The sequence below is a fragment of the Oncorhynchus keta genome, chromosome 24, assembly GCF_023373465.1.
Source record: "Oncorhynchus keta strain PuntledgeMale-10-30-2019 chromosome 24, Oket_V2, whole genome shotgun sequence".
In the NCBI taxonomy this organism is placed as follows: Eukaryota; Metazoa; Chordata; class Actinopteri; order Salmoniformes; family Salmonidae; genus Oncorhynchus; species Oncorhynchus keta.
The window spans coordinates 26010870-26030749 of NC_068444.1; the positions used below are offsets into that span (position 1 = coordinate 26010870).

The 19880-nt window shown below is 43.1% G+C and overlaps 1 protein-coding gene across 9 annotated transcripts in view; it reads left to right on the forward strand.

The window, feature by feature from the left end:
- Positions 1-18150, forward strand: part of hs3st3b1b (heparan sulfate (glucosamine) 3-O-sulfotransferase 3B1b) — a 28868-nt gene extending 10718 nt beyond the window's left edge. The window contains exons 2-3 of one of the 9 annotated variants that reach the window (XM_052478010.1): positions 12901-14378; positions 14728-18150. In XM_052478010.1, the coding sequence (XP_052333970.1) occupies positions 12901-13519 (619 nt within the window). In that variant the 3' untranslated portion in view covers positions 13520-14378; positions 14728-18150. Of the gene's footprint in view, positions 1-12900; positions 14379-14440; positions 14594-14727 lie in introns of those variants that run through there. The other 8 variants (XM_052478011.1, XM_052478012.1, XM_052478016.1 and 5 more) reach the window with 8 other exon arrangements.
- Positions 18151-19880: the final 1730 nt, after the last annotated feature.

A 19880-nucleotide genomic window follows, 5' to 3' on the forward strand; every position in this document is an offset into this window, starting at 1 on the left:
GTTTGGAGCTTGTACTCTTCGCTTGTGGAATTATAAAGCTATACAAAAGCAGTTGTCCAAACTGAACATTTAACGTAAAAAGTTCAGAGAAATCATTTCACGCTGGAGCAAGGTGTGCACCGTTTATCCGCAAATCTCCACCAAAACAATTTGATTATGTCAGGTATGTGTAAATAGTTGTAAAGGAGTCAGGTGCAGGAGAGCAGATGTGGTGTAGCCTTTTATTTAGGCGAACCAAAAACACACGGCAAAGTGAACACGAAATAACAATACGGGTTAACATAACCCAGCGCAACAGACTGACGTGCGCAATACATGAAACAGAATAAACAATAGCACACAAAGACATGAGGGAAACAGAGGGTTCAATACACAACACATAATGAGGGAAATGAGAACCAGGTGTGTGGGAAAACAAGACAAGACAATTGGAAAATGAAAAATTGATCGGCTATGGCTAGAAGACCGTCGACGTCGACCGCCGAGCGTTGCCCGAACAAGGAGGGCCATCGAGTTCGGTAGAAGTCGTTGCAGATTATGTGTTAAAGAAATACACAAATAAGATATGGCAGGGGTATAAAACCGGGGGTCCGCTTAGATATTGCAGGGGGTCCGCAATTTATATATATACAAAACCAGTTAAAAGTTTGGACACACATACTTATTCCAGGGTTTTTCTTTATTTTAACTTTTTAAAATTTTTACTAAATAACACAATGTTGTAACCAAAAAAGTGTAAAATAAAAATATATTTTATATCTGAGATTCTTCAAAGTAGCCACCCTTTGCCTTGATGACAGCTTTGCACACTCTTGGCATTTTCTCAACCAGCTTCACGAGGTAGTCACCTGGAATGCATTTCAATTAACAGGTGTGCCTTGTTAAAAGTAGATTTGTGGAATTTATAACTTTCTTAATGCGTTTGAGCCAATGAGTTGTGTTGCGACAAGGTAGGGTTGGTATACATAAGATAGCCCTATTTGGTAAAAGACCAAGTCCGTATTATGGCAAGAACAGCTCAAATAAGCAAAGGGAAATGACAATCCATCATTAGTTTAAGACATGAAGGTCAGTCAATCTGAGAAATTTCAAGAACTTTGAATGTTTCTTCAAGTGCAGTCAAGCGCTATGATACAACTGGCTCTCATGAGCACCGCCACAGGAAAGGAAGACCTACAGTTACCTCTGCTACAGAAGATAAGTTCATTAGAGTTCACCTCACCTCAGATTGCAGGCCAAATAAATGCTTCACAGAGTTCAAGTAACGGATGCATCTCAACATCAACTGTTCAGAGGAGACTGTGTGAATCAGGCCTTCGTGATCGAATTGCTGCAAAGAAACCACTACTACAGGACACCATAAGAAGAAGAGACGTGCTTGGGCCAAGAAATACGAGAAATGGACATTAGGCTGATGGAACTCAGTCCTTTGGTCTGATGAGTCCAAATTTGAGATTTTTGGTTCCAACCACTGTGTCTTTGGGAGATGTGGAGTAAGTGAACAGATGATCTCCACATGTATGGTTCCCACCGTGAAGCATGGAGGAGGAGTTGTGATGGTGTGGAGTTGCTTTGCTGGTGACACTGTCAGTCATTTATTTAGAATTCAAGGCGCACTTAACCAGTATGGCTACCACAGCATTAGGCAGCGATACGCTATCCCATCTGGTGTGCCCTTAGTGGGACTATCATTGTTTTTCAACAGGATAATGACCCAAAACACACCTCCAAGCTGTGTAATGGCTATTTGACCACTGAGAGTGATGGAGTACTGATGACCTGGCCTCCACAATCACCCGACCTCAACCCGTTTTGATGTCTTCAATTTTATTCTACAGTGTAGAAAATGAAAAAATAAAGAAAAGCCTTTGAATGAGTAGGTGTCTCCAAACTTTTGACTGGTACTGTATATGTATTTATTTAAATGTTTTAATGAATATAGCTAGCAACAACAGAATCAACACATTTGGATTTTCATATCTACAGTAGCAAAGAGGAGAATAACAAAGAAGTGTTCTGGCTAAGGCTGACATATTTCCCTGGCAGGGCCCATTTCTCAAATGTCTTTTTAAAATCTGCTTCTTTCTCTTTTTTCTCTCAAAGACTTGTCTTTCTGGCATGGAGAGCGAGTGGATAGAGTTTCTTTGCAAACCATGAGGCCCTCGCTAGAGACAGCAGAGGGCCAAAAGTGAATACATTTGTCATCTTGCTCCCAACGTTTCTCCGACATCCAAATGAAATAATGAAACCTTGAAATTGCACTCCACCTTGGACATCAATGCTGGGTGGTAACTTGAACTAGCAGCAGTAGAAAGGGTTAACAACGTGGGTCCCGGCTCGCTCACTGTACTTTCAGCAATTATCTTGTCTTCGAGATGCACTGAGATATCAAAGCAGACAATATCTAGGCTATCATCCAAGACAGAGCTTTAGAATTGCCTGAGGATGCAGGAGCACAACAACACTGCTGTCATTCTTCTCCTCACAAATGAACAGTTTAATTTCACTACTGGAACTATCGTTACACAATTTTGCTAATTATACGTTAGCCAGAAAGACGGCTTGTCTTAAGGATTTTGTAAACCATTAACCTACACCACAGCTGTACTGTCTGGGAATAAGGGAGGAGAGACATGTAATGGTACGCACACACGCACACACACATGCACGCACACATGCACACACACACACACAAACACACGCACACACACATGCACACACACATGCACACACACACACAAACACACACACAAACACGAATATAGATCCTTGTACACTGACTGACAGGAGGAAATCCCCTCTTTGTAGCTCACCTGCCTTCAAAAAGTCCTCAGGCAGTTACGGATGACAGGCAATTCAAACAAGATGCAAAGCAGCTTTGTATATATATATATATATATATATATAATATACTTTTGACTGTTACTATATATATATATATATAGTAACAGTCAAAAGTTTGGACACACCTTTTCATTCAAGGGTTTTTCTTTATTTATACAATTTTATACATTGTACAATGATAGTGAAGCCATTAAAACTATGAAATAACACAAATGGAATAATGTTGTAACCAAAAAAGTGTTAAATAAAAATATATTTTATATCTGAGAGTCTTCAAAGTAGCCACCCTTTGCCTTGATGACAGCTTTGCACACTCTTGGCATTTTCTCATCCAGCTTCATGAGGTAGTCACCTGGAATGCATTTCAATTAACAGGTGTGCCTTGTTAATATGTGGAATTTCTTTCCGTCGTAATGTGTTTAAGCCAATCAGTTTTAAGCAAAGAGAAACGACAATCCATCATTCCTTTAAGACATGAAGGTCAGTCAATGCGGAAAATAGATACAGTAATACAGTAATACAGTAATACAGTAATATCTGTATCTAGATCAGAGAGTCATATCTGTATCTAGATCAGAGAGTCATATATGTATCTAGATCAGAGAGTAATATCTGTATCTAGATCAGAGAGTCATATCTATATCTAGATCAGAGAGTCATATCTATATCTAGATCAGAGAGTCATATCTGTACTAGATCAGAGAGTCTTATCTGTATCTAGATCAGAGAGTAAAATGTTCTTTGGAGCATGTCAAATACCTTCAAATACTGCTTCTGGTGCGGCACGCACGCAAACACACATCTGAATGAGCTGTATCTGAACGACCCCATGATACTGATGAGGCCTGAGTCTACAAGGTGACTGGTGATGGCGATGCTGGAGTTTGTGGCTGCCTCAGGGGTCACCAGCGGTCTGCTAACACCTTTAACAAACACCCACAGCAAACACAACATAACACACTGATCACAGAGGATTACCAGCACTAAGCAAACTCGGGGTCGGGCTCCTGAGTGGCTGCAGCGGTATAAGGCACTGCATCTCAGTGCAAGAGACATCACTACAGTCCCTGGTTCGAATCCAGGCTGTATCACATCTGGCCGTGATTGGGAGTACATTAGGGCGGTGCACAAGTGGCCCAGCGTCTTCCGGGGTAACCCGTCATTGTAAATAAAAATGTGTTCTTAACTGACTTGCCTACTTAAATAAAGGTTAAATTAAAAATATATATAATACAGACCCAGCACTGGATTACAGCTAGTGTTTTTGTGTGTGTACCTGCAGTGGAACCCTGTGTGCCCAGAGTAGATGTACTTGTTGTCATGGCCCACTCCCGAAGTGTATACCTTGTGTTGTATCTCGTCAATCCGAGTGTTGAGGTGTCGCGTTGTCATTCTAAAAGGAATTGTGAAATACAATGACCCTTTTGGCATAGCTAGTCTTCATTCCTCCCTCTTCAGTGGAAAGTACTACTGAAAATGGCAGCAGTTCAGGGTAGGGACTAGGGTTGCATCCCAAGTGGCATCCTATTCCCTATGGCATCCTATTCCCTATGTAGTTCACTACTTATGACCAGGGTCTATAATATTCCCAATGTAGTGCACTACGTATTTGACTAGAGCCCTATGGCCCCTGGTCAAAAGAAGTGCTCTACATAGGGAATAGAATGCTATTTGGTACATAACCTCGGTGGGCAGAATGTGTAAAGCATGAGAGGAGGAAGTGAAGGCAGCACTTTCTACCCCTCACCCCCCCACCCCCCACCACCCTGTTCCCCCACCATCTTAACTGTTTTATTTATACCACATGGAGAGCTGCCTCTCCTTGCACCATGGTCTTGTTATTAACACTCAGTAATTCCGCTCAGCTTGCATGGCCACAGGCATGTACCTCGATGCGGGCCCTCCAAGCAGAAAGATGTCACATTCCCACTGTTATTTGTCTTTTCAGAGGTACTGAATAGCAACAAATAAACCCAAAACAGACCGTGTAGCAAATCGTGAGTTATAGAATTGAGTGATTTGTGTGTGTCATGCTGCAGGGATGGTAACCCATCACAAAGGAACCACTGTGGTTGTGAGAGAGGTTTCTGGAGCACTCTAACCTCATTTAAGTGTTTTCAGTTCAAAAACAGAGATTCCAAATAGCACACTATTCCCTTTATAGTGCACTGCTTCTGAGCAGTCCATGATCAAAAGAGGTGCATTATAAAGGGAATATGGTGCCATTTGGAATGCATCCAAGTATCTGAAGCTGGCGGTTACAGTAGTACAGTGTTGGCGTGTCGTTTTGACACTTTGCCTGACATACAATACCTAACTCTGTATGGGTCGTTTAGTTTCTGTTTATTTACTCTTCTCTGCTGGTGTCCGATGTTCCCTCCAAGAACCAGGCTGGTCCTTAGCCTAAACTAAAACCATGGAGTTGGACCAAACCAAACCGCATGGCCTGGGCCAAACTCACACAGACACTAGCAGTAAAACATTTTTTTATAAGATGGCATATTTCTCCCAGTGAGTACAGTGATGTATGGGGCCATTTAGGTTAACTGTTTGTTAACGTTGAAGCCAAAATAATATTATTTAAATGGGATGCTCTGAGAGTCTGACTCCTGAAAGACGATAGAGGGTTAAGAGAGGCTGGGCTCAGCCACCCAGGTCAGTGTGTCTGGGACGATTCGCCTATCTACATTATTCATCTCCCCTCTGCAGTAGACAGCTCAGACGGCCTCTTCCAGGGGCTTCCATGCTCCATCAGTGTGTGTGTCTGTGTGTTTGTGTGTGTGCATGTGTGTATCCAACCCGACATCTTACAGGGATCCAGTGGCTCCATTTATTCAGTGAGGTCTGTTAATGTGTAACTCCAGGCCTGGATGGAAAGCACCCTGACAATCTGAAGAGGGGCTTCTTCTCAAGGCTTAATGGTCCTTTAGTATCAAATAGGATTCATCCCACAGTCAGCATGAGTTATTTACTAACAGTCACATGCACACACACACAATCAAGAGAATGCACACATGCACATTAACTCCTGGCCCTTAGGTTAAGAGGAGATCCCTGGATATTTTCATACAGGAAATGAGCTGTCAGGAAACTCTTAAGTGGCCACATACCAGAACCTACCATCCACCCCTCTCCCCTACTCTCCACTCCTCTCCCCTACTCTCCACCCCTCTCCCCTACTCTCCACCCCTCTCCCCTACTCTCCACCCCTCTCCCCTACTCTCCACCCCTCTCCCCTACTCTCCACCCCTCTCACCTACTCTCCACCCCTCTCCCCTACTCTCCACCCCTCTCCCCTACTCTCCACCCCTCTCCCCTACTCTCCACCCCTCTCCCCTACTCTCCACCCCTCTCCCCTACTCTCCACCCCTCTCCCCTACTCTCCACTCCTCTCACTCTCTCAGTATGGATCTAGTGCCTCTGCCATAAACCGTCACTTTATTATTTTGAATTTATAGCCAAAGCCTTGCTCTGCGGTTAAATACTCTGGGCTCAGTGGGGTATATTTCATAATGTCTGGCTTCTGTGTGTGTGTCTCAACACTGCTTTGGGAATATGTATGTAGTGGGCCAGGAGTGTTGTGCATGCCTGCCTGTCTGCTCAGTCTGTGGCATCCACAGTATGGGTGTGTGTGTTTATATTTCAATCCCATTTCATAGACAGACTAGCTTCTCCTGCCGGACAATTACAAACAGAGTGTAGTACATTACTTTCAGCCCCCTATAGAGGCTTCATAATGTGCTTATTCACCAGTCAGAGATTCACAAGCTGTTGAATTTGTTTACATTTACATTTACATTTAAGTCATTTAGCAGACGCTCTTATCCAGAGCGACTTACAAATTGGTGCATTCACCTTATGACATCCAGTGGAACAGCCACTTTACAATAGTGCATCTAAATCTTTTAAGGGGGGTGAGAAGGATTACTTTATCCTATCCTAGGTATTCCTTAAAGAGGTGGGGTTTCAGGTGTCTCCGGAAGGTGGTGATTGACTCCGCTGTCCTGGCGTCGTGGGGGAGTTTGTTCCACCATTGGGGGGCCAGAGCAGCGAACAGTTTTGACTGGGCTGAGCGGGAACTGTACTTCCTCAGTGGTAGGGAGGCGAGCAGGCCAGAGGTGGATGAACGCAGTGCCCTTGTTTGGGTGTAGGGCCTGATCAAAGCCAAATTAGACTTTGAACAAAATATACTTTCCATTGTTGAATGGATCCTTCATCATCCTAGCATTGATAAATGGTGTTTTTGAAAACAACCAGTCTAACTATGCAGAATGAGTATCTCATACACATTCAGAACAGAGGGAGGGGCTCCAATAGAGTACTCAATAGACCACTTTAAGCGCAGACTTAATTGCTAGTCAGCCAGTTTTCGAGAACAGGGGTTAAACCTCCAAACTTTGTGGCCAGTCAAGGAACAAGTGGGCCTCAAGATGTCTATCTTACACCGCAGAAGAGTCTTTGTTTTTTAGCCGACGACTTTGTAGCCACATCTCTCCTCTACTCCCGTTCATCTGAAGACCTTGGGTGAGAGGTTGGAAGAAAAGAAAGAGAGTCTTTCAAGTGCTTCTTTCCTTCATTTCCTCCATCTCTCCCTGTATCCTCCTGTGAAGTGTCACTTAGCTTCTCTCAGATCTCCAGGCTGGTCTCTGAGCGGTTTGGGGACTGCTACTGATCAATAGCCTATAGAGTATTGGGAGAGGAGGTAAGTGTTTGTAGTGGCTATCCAGGAAGTAATTAATAAGTTCAGAAAGCATTACAAAGAAGTATTACCAAGTGGGACGACTCAGTGCTCTAAATGGGCAGAATTTTTTCACCTGATAAGCTGCAACAGTAGAATTCTGAGAATAATTATAATTATTTGATTATATATATTTTCAAAATGTTATTTTCTTTAACTAGGCAAGTCAGTTAAGAACAAATTCTTATTTACATTGACGGCCTACCCAGACCAAACCCGGACGATACTGGGCCAATTGTGTACCACCCTATGGGACTCCCAATCACGGCCGGATGTGATACAGCCTGGATAGGTGACTCAGCGTTGATGAGTCATCTTGAGGTGAATCACATGGAGAGTAGACTGTCTTAGCTATCACCTAGCTTTAGTACTCAAAGTCTGGAAATGATTGGGCGATTAGCTTTGATTTGTTTTGACTTCGGGTCTTCGGGTTAATTTAAACAGCTCTACAGCTACTTAGAGCCTAAGCTGTTTGTGTGTGTCTTGTGTTGGTGTTATCTCTATGGGGAGCAGGTTTAATCAACAACTTAAGGTGTGCATCAGTCTCTCCTGTCCCTAGTGGACGAGAACTATCTCACTTGATTTGCCTTCACACAAATGATCCTACAAGGGATAGACACCTTGAGTAACAAAGACTTTACACGCAGTGACATACAACCAATGCCACCTGTATCATATAGGGAACACCATAACAAGGCAACTTTTCTCTCCTCTGTCAATTAAACAGAACGGTGGTAATTTTGTTGCGGCTGTTACAGATGCACTCGTTCAATGGAAACAGAGGCAGCCTCTTATCGTCCAATCAAACGTGACAGAAGATAGAGAGACAGAAATAACCCCTGTCTTGTCTGCATTTATCTCGATGTGTGTGTGTGTTTGTGTGTGTGTGCGTGCGTGTGTGTGTGCGTGCGTGCGTGCGTGTGTGTGTGTGTGTGTGTGTGTGTGTGTGTGTGTGTGTGTGTGTGTGTGTGTGTGTGTGTGTGTGTGTGTGTGTGTGTGTGTGTGTGTGTGTGTGTGTGTGTGTGTGTGTGTGTGTGTGTGTGTGTGCGCGCGTGCGTGCGAGCGAGTGTGTTTACTGTATCTATGATGGGATGTGGGCCGTTAAACGCAGGCCACAGGGCCACTCCAGTCCCTCGTTTGAAGTTGGCATGCAAAGAGGGCTTCTGCTTTGTGTCTTATCGCTGTTTGGCGTCCCTTTCAACTTGGAAAGAAAACCCTTCGACGGAGGACAGAGAGAGAGAGAAAGGGGAGAGATAGAGAGAGGGGAGAGATAGAGAGAGGGGAGAGATAGAGAAAGGGGAGAAAAAGAGAGGGGGAGAGAGAAGGAAAGAGAAAGAGAAAAGAGTAGAACCAGCAGCTGAACCGCTTTGTAAAGTCCTGCTTTTTGAACATCCTCAGTTCTGGAAAGGAAAACCCATACAAACCTGGAATTTTATTGTGTGTTCCGATGTGAAGAGCAAGGGCAGTTCACCCTAATGGTAAATGTCTGTCATGCAATTTTAAGATATCTAATATTTTTGGAATATCGTAATGCACTCTCAAACGTTTGCATAATTTCAGCCAGTAGTTTTGAAAGTGGTGCTCACGAGCCAAAAGTGTCCCTGTTTTTTGAGTACTACGTCATCAAATTGAGTACTATGTCATCAAATTGTGTACTACGTCGTTAATTTCGTATGATGTGTTTATTTTTATTTGTATGGTATGTTACGAATCAAATTCGTACTGTATGTTACGAATTTGTTGTGCTTAAGATCCTGGAGTGCATCTTTAAGTCGTTATGTATTGTAAGGAACCAACAACGTAGATGGATGTTGGTTTCTTAGAGTGAAGACATTTGTCCCATGTGTCATTGAGCAGAGAGGAGTGGAGGCAGTGGAAGGCCCCTAGAGCTTGTGGAACTTCTGGAGTCTTTAGGGGGGGCAGCTGAGTGTTCCAGGGGACAATCTCTAGGCACACGTTCCACTCTAGAGCTCTCCAAAAGCTCCTCTCACTCAAAGCTGAGAGTGATCGAGAAGTGCTTCCAATCAGTCCTCAATAGGCACCTAGCCCCCCACCTCACCCCTCCACCCTTACCCCAGTCCTTACCCCCGCCCCGATGGCCCGGCCACTGCCTCGTTCACCCCGCCGCCAAAGGACAATGCTCTCGATTTGAAAGGAAAGCAGGGAAAAAGAGGGTCTCGTTGTCACAGAATTGCCTGTTTGCTGACAGAACCTTTAAAAGCACTACCTCATAAATCAAAACAGAGCATAATAGGCATTGTTCCTCCCAAGACCTACTCTTCCCACTGAACTGAGCCCCCTCCTCCTCTTCTCTTTTATTCTACTCCCCCTTCTCAGAGAGAAGTGGGTAAAGTCAGAGGGGGAGGTTTTTATTGAAGGCCTTCTCTTCTTCTCTTGTGGTGGATTTGGCAGGTCTGTTTAGAGGGTCTCGTCTTCCCGCTCCCTCTCTCTCTGTCCAGCTCTACCCTCCTTTCACCCTCTCCCTCCCTCCATCCCAACCCCCTACACTTGATTCACAAGAGGGATTCCCTGAGCTAGGATCACCATAATCTATCAGCATGCACATTCTACCTCGATCTCCCTCCCTATCCCTCCCTATCGCCAGGCCCCATTGTCACTTAGAAATCGGATTAGAAGGAGAGCTGTGTGCTGGTTCTGTGTTGGTTTGCTTCTAGGGACTTTATGCAGCATGTTAGCACTACATAATACAAAAAGGTTGCCTGCAGTATCACCATTATTTCTAGAGAGAATTAGTGACTAATGCTTTGTATTTTAAGGCTGACATGTTTGGTTTATATTCCTTGAAGACATTCGAGAAGCCTGTGTAAACACTTTAAGTGGGATCAACGCTCTTGAAGAAACAGTAGTATGTATGTGAGCATGCGTGTGTTTGTGTGCAAATGTTTGTGCATGTGTGTGTGTGCATGTGTTTGCTTGCACTGCTTTCTTCCTGCATGCGTGCCTCCGTGTGTATGTGTGTGTGCTTGTGTGTGTGTGTGTGTGTATAATCAGTCTGTTTGGCTTACACTCCTTTCTTCTCTATCTAATAATGGTTTTGCTTAAGGAGAGATCTGTCATGCTCTTGCAGAGAGATTCGGTGCATCTCCCTGTTTTGATTTCAATAGGCAGTTAATGAGCTTTTGGAAGAAGCCTTGGTTCTCTTTCCCCTGCTCCCTTCTCCTCTTCTGTGTCAGCAATCAAGCTGATATGATCCTAATTAGATCACTGGCTGGCTCTTGAAAGACTCTGTTGCTACTACACATACATATCTGTCAAGAAATGTCCATGAACCATTTCATTAGTTACCTCACATCACCCTGGGCTTTCTCTCCTTCATTTCCCCTCTCTCTCTCTCTCTCTCTCTCTCTCTCTCTCTCTCTCTCTCTCTCTCTCTCTCTCTCTCTCTCTCACTCTCTCAGAAAGCAATTTTTTACTCACAATTTCCACTATAAAACGTGACCACTAGTGCATTAAAGGAGAGCCAGCCAGTAGTACATGTCAATGAATTAACCATGAGGTGTAGTAGTTTTACATGAACTAGATTCTAGAGCAGAACTGAGGAGGACATAGAACTGAAGGAACTGTAGGACAAAGAATGGTAAGCCTAGGTCTATATGGCAGCCCCAGTGCCTCTTACAGCAGACATGGTGTGTAAACACTCACGGTGGGATTACACAGTGCAGGGACAGGTTTTTTTTAACAATGGTTGTGTAACTCTGGCCCTGCACAACAACACAGCCTGCTACATAGGGGACAATAGGCTAACGGGAACCCTTATCTCCGTGTGCACCCTGATAGCCTGTCTGCCTGGGTTATCTCTCTCTCTCTCTCTCTCTCTCTCTCTCTCTCTCTCCTTCCTCTATCTGTCTTTCTTTCTCTCTCTCTCTTACTATCTTCCTCCTCCTTGCTTTCTCACTAACTGTCTGCCTTGTTTGCACTGGGGTTCAAGCAAGATAGTATCAGTATTCTAGTGTGTATTTCTACATATGTGTCCTGCAGGGTTGTATGTATCAAGACTGTGTGTGCATGTGTGTGTTAAGGAGTGTGCCTAAGCACAGACGAGTGCAAGTTCCTGTAATCTTCGGTTTATAATAGTACCCCTCACCTCCAGCTAGCGAGTATCAGAACCAGAATCACATGAAGACATCAGAGACGTACAGGGTTTCCTGCCAGAGGCTCCAGGGGCTCTCCGCCAGGGAGGGAAAGGGGATCCGTGTCCCGGTGTCCGTCAAAGCCCCTCTTATTGCCTCGCCATAATCCACTCTCTATGATTGTCCGCCATTTCTGAAACCTGAAACCGTCTTGGCAGCGGAGAACATGTTCACTTTTCATTCAAATGCCTCTTGATCATAGGTTCAGTATGTAACTGATACGTCTCACTCCCTCTACCACAGCCGTACTGGCTGGCCCTGGTCCTGTTAGAAACATTGGGTAAAGTGAAACATGTTGAGTCTCCTTTCAGACAGCTCGAGGGCTTATTGTTGAAGCACTCCGCCATGGGCACGCCACAGAGAGCTCTAGCTAAATCAGTGAAAGGCAAATTAGGCTGTGCTTTGCTGCCTAAGCGGTTAATGGTGTAAAGAGGCAGGGTGGATTAAGATTTAAGCCCAGCCTCACTGGACCATTAGGGTGGTTGGCAGAGCCAGAAGAGACAGACAGGAGGGATGAGACAGTGCACTTCTCTGTGCTGTTGATCAGATGATGAAATAGCCCAGGTTTAATAGAAAAAATGGTTCTCCATAGAATTTGATTGTAAATTATACGCTTCACAGAATTTTCTTGTAGGTGGATATTTACTGAGGAACATAGCTGTATGACTACAAGCGATGTGAGGGCCTCTAGCCTGTGTGTATGTTTTTAGTGAGTGGTGTTTATGTTGGAAGGCTGCCTATAGTAATAGGTTGGGAGCCCTGTAATAAGGCCAAGCGGCCTACACTAACTGACTCACTGACTCATTGATTGTAGAACACAATGCTCTCCATCTGGTTGATTACATTATGCAAGATAGATTACATTATGCAAGATTCTCCTCCTAACCACTCTCTCCCTCCCCTCTCTCTTTCTCTCTCTCTCTCTCTCTCTCTCTCTCTCTCTCTCTCTCTCTCTCTCTCTCCTCCCCCTCTCTCCCTCCCTCCCACTCTCTCTTTTCCTTTCTCTCTCCTACCCCCCCTCTCTCTCTCTTTCTCTCTCTCTCCTAGCCCCCACCCTCTCTCAAGCAAAGTGTATTTCTGGCTGCTTTAAAAATGTAATAGTTCCTAGTTCTAAGAGTCATGAGTGATAGATTTTCTTCTAACACGGTCCTCTTTTCTTCTCTTCAGGGAGCTGATGCCCAAGACCCTGGAGGGCCAGATCACCATGGAGAAGACCCCCAGCTACTTTGTGACCAGAGAGGCCCCGGCCCGGATCTCCGCCATGTCCCGGGACACCAAGCTTATTGTGGTGGTGCGGGACCCCGTCACCAGGGCCATCTCTGACTACACACAGACACTGTCTAAGAACCCCGATATTCCCACCTTTGAGAGCCTGACCTTCAAAAATAGGACTACGGGGCTCATCGACACATCCTGGAGCGCCATCCAGATCGGCATCTATGCCAAGCACCTGGACAACTGGCTGCAGTACTTTCCCATGGGTCAGATCCTGTTTGTGAGCGGAGAGCGTCTGATCAGCGACCCGGCCGGAGAGCTGGGCCGGGTGCAGGACTTCCTGGGACTCAAGAGGATCATCACTGACAAACACTTCTACTTCAACCAGACCAAGGGCTTCCCCTGCCTCAAGAAGGCTGAGGGCAGCAGCAAGCCCCACTGCCTGGGCAAAACCAAAGGGCGGACCCACCCCAACATCCACCCAGAGGTGGTGCAGAGGCTACGGGACTTCTACAGACCTTTCAACATGAAGTTCTACCAGATGACAGGACATAACTTTGGTTGGGATTGATGGATGTGAATTTGGGAAGACACCTTGTTTTTTTTCTCTCTCTGTAATTCAATGAATGGCAAAAAAAGACATGCGAGATATTGCTATATATATATGTAAAATGTACAGAAATCTATTTTATAATAATTTATTTTTATTTCTAAGCAATTAATTCACTAAGCTGCCTAACCATATTGTACATACATAGCATCTGGCCCACATTTATTTCCTAGTTTTTTTTTTTTACATTCCACATTTTATTTTGTTTCTTTATTCTTCCCTCATGTCAACTCAATAGAGTTAAAATGGTCCCTCATGTCAACTCAATAGAGTTAACATGTCAACTCAGCACAGTTAAAATGGTCCCTCATGTCAACTCAATAGAGTTAACATGTCAACTCAGCACAGTTAAAATGGTCCCTCATGTCAACTCAATAGAGTTAACATGTCAACTCAGCACAGTTAAAATGGTCCCTCATGTCAACTCAATAGAGTTAAAATGGTCCCTCATGTCAACTCAATAGAGTTAAAATGGTCCCTCATGTCAACTCAATAGAGTTAAAATGGTCCCTCATGTCAACTCAATAGAGTTAACATGTCAACTCAGCACAGTTAAAATGGTCCCTCATGTCAACTCAATAGAGTTAACATGTCAACTCAGCACAGTTAAAATGGTCCCTCATGTCAACTCAATAGAGTTAACATGTCAACTCAGCACAGTTAAAATGGTCCCTCATGTCAACTCAGTAGAGTTAAAATGGTCCCTCATGTCAACTCAGTAGAGTTAAAATGGTCCCTCATGTCAACTCAGCACAGTTAAAATGGTCCCTCATGTCAACTCAATAGAGTTAAAATGGTCCCTCATCTCAACTCAATAGAGGTCCCTCATGTCAACTCAACTCAATAGAGTTAAAATGGTCCCTCATGTCAACTCATGTAGAGTTAAAATGGTCCCTCATGTCAACTCAATAGAGTTAAAATGGTCCCTCATGTCAACTCAATAGAGTTAAAATGGTCCCTCATGTCAACTCAATAGAGTTAAAATGGTCCCTCATGTCAACTCAATAGAGTTAAAATGGTCCCTCATGTCAACTCAGCACAGTTAGAGTTAAAATGGTCCCTCATGTCAACTCTAGAGTTAAAATGGTCCCTCATGTCAACTCAGCACAGTTAAAATGGTCATGTCAACTCATAGAGTTAAAATGGTCCCTCATGTCAACTCAGTACAGTTAAAATGGTCCCTCATGTCAACTCAGCACAGTTAAAATGGTCCCTCATGTCAACTCAGCAGAGTTAAAATGGTCCCTCATGTCAACTCAGTAGAGTTAAAATGGTCCCTCATGTCAACTCAGCACAGTTAAAATGGTCCCTCATGTCAACTCAATAGAGTTAAAATGGTCCCTCATGTCAACTCAATAGAGTTAAAATGGTCCCTCATGTCAACTCAATAGAGTTAAAATGGTCCCTCATGTCAACTCAATAGAGTTAAAATTGTCCCTCATGTCAACTCAGTAGAGTTAAAATGGTCCCTCATGTCAACTCAGCACAGTTAAAATGGTCCCTCATGTCAACTCAGCAGAGTTAAAATGGTCCCTCATGTCAACTCAGCACAGTTAAAATGGTCCCTCATGTCAACTCAGCACAGTTAAAATGGTCCCTCATGTCAACTCAGCACAGTTAAAATGGTCCCTCATGTCAACTCAGCACAGTTAAAATGGTCCCTCATGTCAACTCAGCAGAGTTAAAATGGTCCCTCATGTCAACTCAGTAGAGTTAAAATGGTCCCTCATGTCAACTCAGCAGAGTTAAAATGGTCCCTCATGTCAACTCAGCACAGTTAAAATGGTCCCTCATGTCAACTCAGCAGAGTTAAAATGGTCCCTCATGTCAACTCAGCAGAGTTAAAATGGTCCCTCATGTCAACTCAGCAGAGTTAAAATGGTCCCTCATGTCAACTCAGCAGAGTTAAAATGGTCCCTCATGTCAACTCAGCAGAGTTAAAATGGTCCCTCATGTCAACTCAGCAGAGTTAAAATGGTCCCTCATGTCAACTCAGCAGAGTTAAAATGGTCCCTCATGTCAACTCAGTAGAGTTAAAATGGTCCCTCATGTCAACTCAGTATAATTAAAAAGCAGATAAGTAATAATTGGTAACTGAAATAAGAATATAAGGATATTGATAAAGGCACCATTTCACAGGTATAGTGTTCACAGAACAGTGATGAAAAACCCATTCATGTGCATTCTGATTTAAACATTCATAATCACTTTCACGTTCAATAGCCATAATTAACCCCCCCACACACACATTGTTCCTTGTCTAGTTACCCCTATGAGTTTCTGTTCCATCCATTCAAAATATTGTGCTTCATATTGTGAGTTACCCCCATCCACATCCCATTATTCTACCGTCCCATTGGTCAAACCAGCTGATCTCCTGCCCTGTCATTGGCCTAACCAGCTGATCTGATGTCCCTTTCATTCAATAGGTGGATCAATTGGCCTAATTGCTCCTCATTGTGTCAGACATGGTTAAAGGGTACTGGCCTCCCTCTTGTAGGGCTCCTACAGCCTGTTCTAATGAATCCACCAAAGGCCTAAATCCTATTTCTGACAGCATCACTTTGATAGGGCTCCATGTTGACATGATGCTAATGGAATAACGTTACTGAGGTCCATCGATTCAGGTCTCCTCTACACTATACTCTTGCTCTCATTACAAGACACTGTTGGCTCAGAGCCAAAGGTCATACAAAGTCCCAATTAAATTAGCTCTGAGAGACGTTTGATTTGTCGAAGAGACAGAGAGGGGAGGACACTCTGGGTCAGGGGAGGACTGTAGTATTGTCCTTGAATGCATCCCAATTGGCACACTCATTCCCTATAAAGTGCACTGCTTTTGACCAGAGCCCAGTGACCTTGCTCAAAAGTAACGCAATATACAGGAAATAGGGTGCCATCTGGGACACAGTGCAAGCGCTTGGCCTGAGTTGAGGTAGGAGCTAGCAGTGGCCTATACATCGGTCTGATACAGAGCATAACGATAGAGATGATAGAAAAACCACTGAGCGCTCTGCTTCACTGGAACACATCATCCTCAAACAGGATCGTCAGGCCTCAGATCAGATCTTGAAGTGCGTCCTAAATGGCACCCTATTCCCTATATGGTGCACTGCTTTTTACCAGATGTCAAATGACAATACTTTTGGGCCTTGGTCTAAAGTAGTGGACTATGTAGGGAGTAGGGTGCCATTTGGAGAGCCTACACAGATCAAAGGGAGAGTTTCTGAAGTACTCTGCGGGAACGGCCTCGGGCGAAGATACAGAACATCACTGTTGTCATGGTAAGACTTCATTATGGTATGTCTATGGTCTATATAGTTTGCCTTATTCAACCCGTCATCCTAACATTGTTTCTTTCATAGTTTCATATTGGATCTCAATTCGCTCCTACTTGTTGCCAAAAAAATACTTTTTCAGAGTATGGAGCTCAGATAACAAGTTACCTAGGCTACACTCTAGCTTGAGTCACTATCTTTATCTTTTGAGCTTTTCTGTTTTTTGTTCTTTGTTTTTCTCAATGCTTCTTTGTTATTGTTTGTCTTTCTGTCTGAATTCTTGATATGCAAGAGACAGTCTGGCGTTATCATTCAGCGATGTACATGCTGGCCCATACCCTCGCAGGTAGTGTCTACTTCAAAGTCATACTCTACTCTTTAGAGGATAAGAGGGCTAATTCTGCTTCTCAAATGGTACCCTTCACCCCAGAGTGTATTACTTGTGACCAGGGCCCATGGTTTTTATCTCAAACTAGTGGATGGTAGCATACAATGGTAGGTGGATGGTAGGGCTTGTCCTAACATTGTACTGTCCCTTATTCACATATAGTGGCTTTTTTACACCAAGGAATTGACACTTATTTTCAATTATCATGCCTATATGGATAACGCCTCAATCTCTCCTTCTCTCCTTATAGTGCAATGGTTGTGGAAAGCATTTAAAATGGTCTTTATATAGAGCAGGGAAACCATGTGAATACAAGCTATCACATTCTGAATTGGAATAATGTTGATCTTTCTCCCTGTAATGGCTGGATTAGGGGAGGCTGGGGCAGTTACCCCCTGTTACATTTGCCTCCAGTCTCCCCTAATGCACTTGAATTCTGATCTTGGTCATGTTACTAAGAGAAAAGGGTTACGTCCCAAATGGCACTCTATTCCTTATTTACTGCACTACTTTTGACCAGGGCCTTTAGGGATCTGGTCAAAAGTAGTGCACTTTTATTGGGAATAGGGTTCCATTTGGGACGCATTCTATCTTAAAAATGTGCACTCATGGTCATGGTCCACGCGGCTGCATCCATTCTGGTTGACTTTTATTCAACCCTTTTAGAGCTCTACAAATGTTAGTGATGTTTGTCTTATTCCCATCCGCATATAATATGGTTAAAACTTAGACGTTTAGCAGATTGTGTATGTATAAAAAATGAAAAAGAACATGTAAATCAAGTATTTTGTGGTATCATGTACATCAAATGAATTAATTTTACACAGTGAAAGAGCAAAATGGAACAGATGTTTCTAGATAATTCAATACTGAACATTCATACTATTTCTTTGTATGAAGAAATAAATAAAAAAGTATATATTTGACCACGTTCTAAGTTCCATCTTTTGAATTTCAATGTGAAAACATGTCAATGTCAGAGTATGAAAATGTAACATGTAAAACATTTGCAATATGGAATCTTTGCACATCAAAAGAACACACAAGAAAGTAATGATCTGTATTTCTCACCACACGAAATGCAAAAAGTGCTCGTCTAGCTGTCTAGCAATTAGAGTAAATATGCTAGTAAATACTTGTTAGTAGTGCACTCAGACAGTAAATAGTTGTTCCTAGAGCACTCAGACATTGCACAATTGGATCAATGGTACTTTTCCTGTGGTGTACCTTTTCTCTAAAATGGAGGCTTTCTGGGAAATGTCTCATTACTGGTAGTCAGAGGAGGTCTGAAGCAGACCAAGGGCATGCTGTGTCATCCACAATGGTTGGGAGGTGTGTGTGTGTATGTGTATGTGTACGTGCATCAGCGTGTGGGGTGTGTGTACATGAGAATGTGTGTTTTTGTGTGGGTGTGAATTTGTGTGTGTATGTTATTCTGTTTTGTGGTTGTGGGTTGACACAGAGCAGCGTGGGAGGTTTGGGTATAGTGGTGGGTCTTATTCCTGATGTCGGAAATGCCCCCCTCTTCCACACCCCCACCCCCTGTGAAAGAGACACACTGTGTCCTAGTTCCTAGTGTGGACTAATGAGATACACCTCTACCTCCCTGACTGTTTATTTACGCGTGTGTGTGCGTGTGTATGGAACACCTCCATGTTTTAACAGGGCCCTATTTACCCCTTTCAGAGGTGCTGTGTTTACCTGGCTGTGTTCTGACGGGGATGCTGACATGCTGGAACTATGTTCCAAACCAGGAGTGTTCTTTACGCTCTGTCACACTTTCCCATGAAATCCCACATAGAAACATACTGCAGTTTACTATAGAATACTACTATACTTACTATAGAATTATGCAGTAAACTGTAATATACTGTACAATACTGTACTAAACACTGTAGTATCCCTCTAACATGTGTATAACTTACTATACAATGGTGTAATATACTGTAGAATACTATGGTAAATACTACAGTATTGTCTACTAAATAATCTGGGGAAGCTACTCTGAAAAGTTCTCCAAGCTACTAATTACTTCACACTGAAAGAAGTTAAGCTACACTAAAACTATCCTTAAGAAAAATATAGTTCACTCAGTGGTGGAAAAAGTGCCCAATTGTCATACTTGAGTAAAAGTAAAGATACCTTCGTAAAAGTGAAAGTCACCCAATAAAATACTACTTGAGTAAAAGTATAAACGTATTTGGTTTTAAATATACTTATGTATGAAAAGTAAATACTATAAATCATTTAAAATTCCTTATATTAAGCAAACCAGACAGCATGATTTTCTTGTTTTTTAAATTACGGATAGCCAACATTCAGACATAATTTACAAACCACGTGTTAAGTGTGTCAGTTGGACCATTTTCCTATCCTGCTAGGCATTTGAAATATAACAAGTACTTTTGGGTGTCAGGGAAAATGTATGGGAGTACAAAGTACATATTTTCTTCAGGAATGTAGTGAAGTAAAAGTAAAAGTTGTCAAAAATGTAAATAGTAAAGTACAGATACCCAAAATACTACTTAAGTAGTACTTCTATCAGGTTTGAGGTATGAGCCAGATGCAGACAGTGTCGAAGAAACAAAAATTATTTTCTAAAACAGGGGCAGGCAAACGACAGGTCAAAGGCAGGCAGAGGTCAGTAATTCAGAGA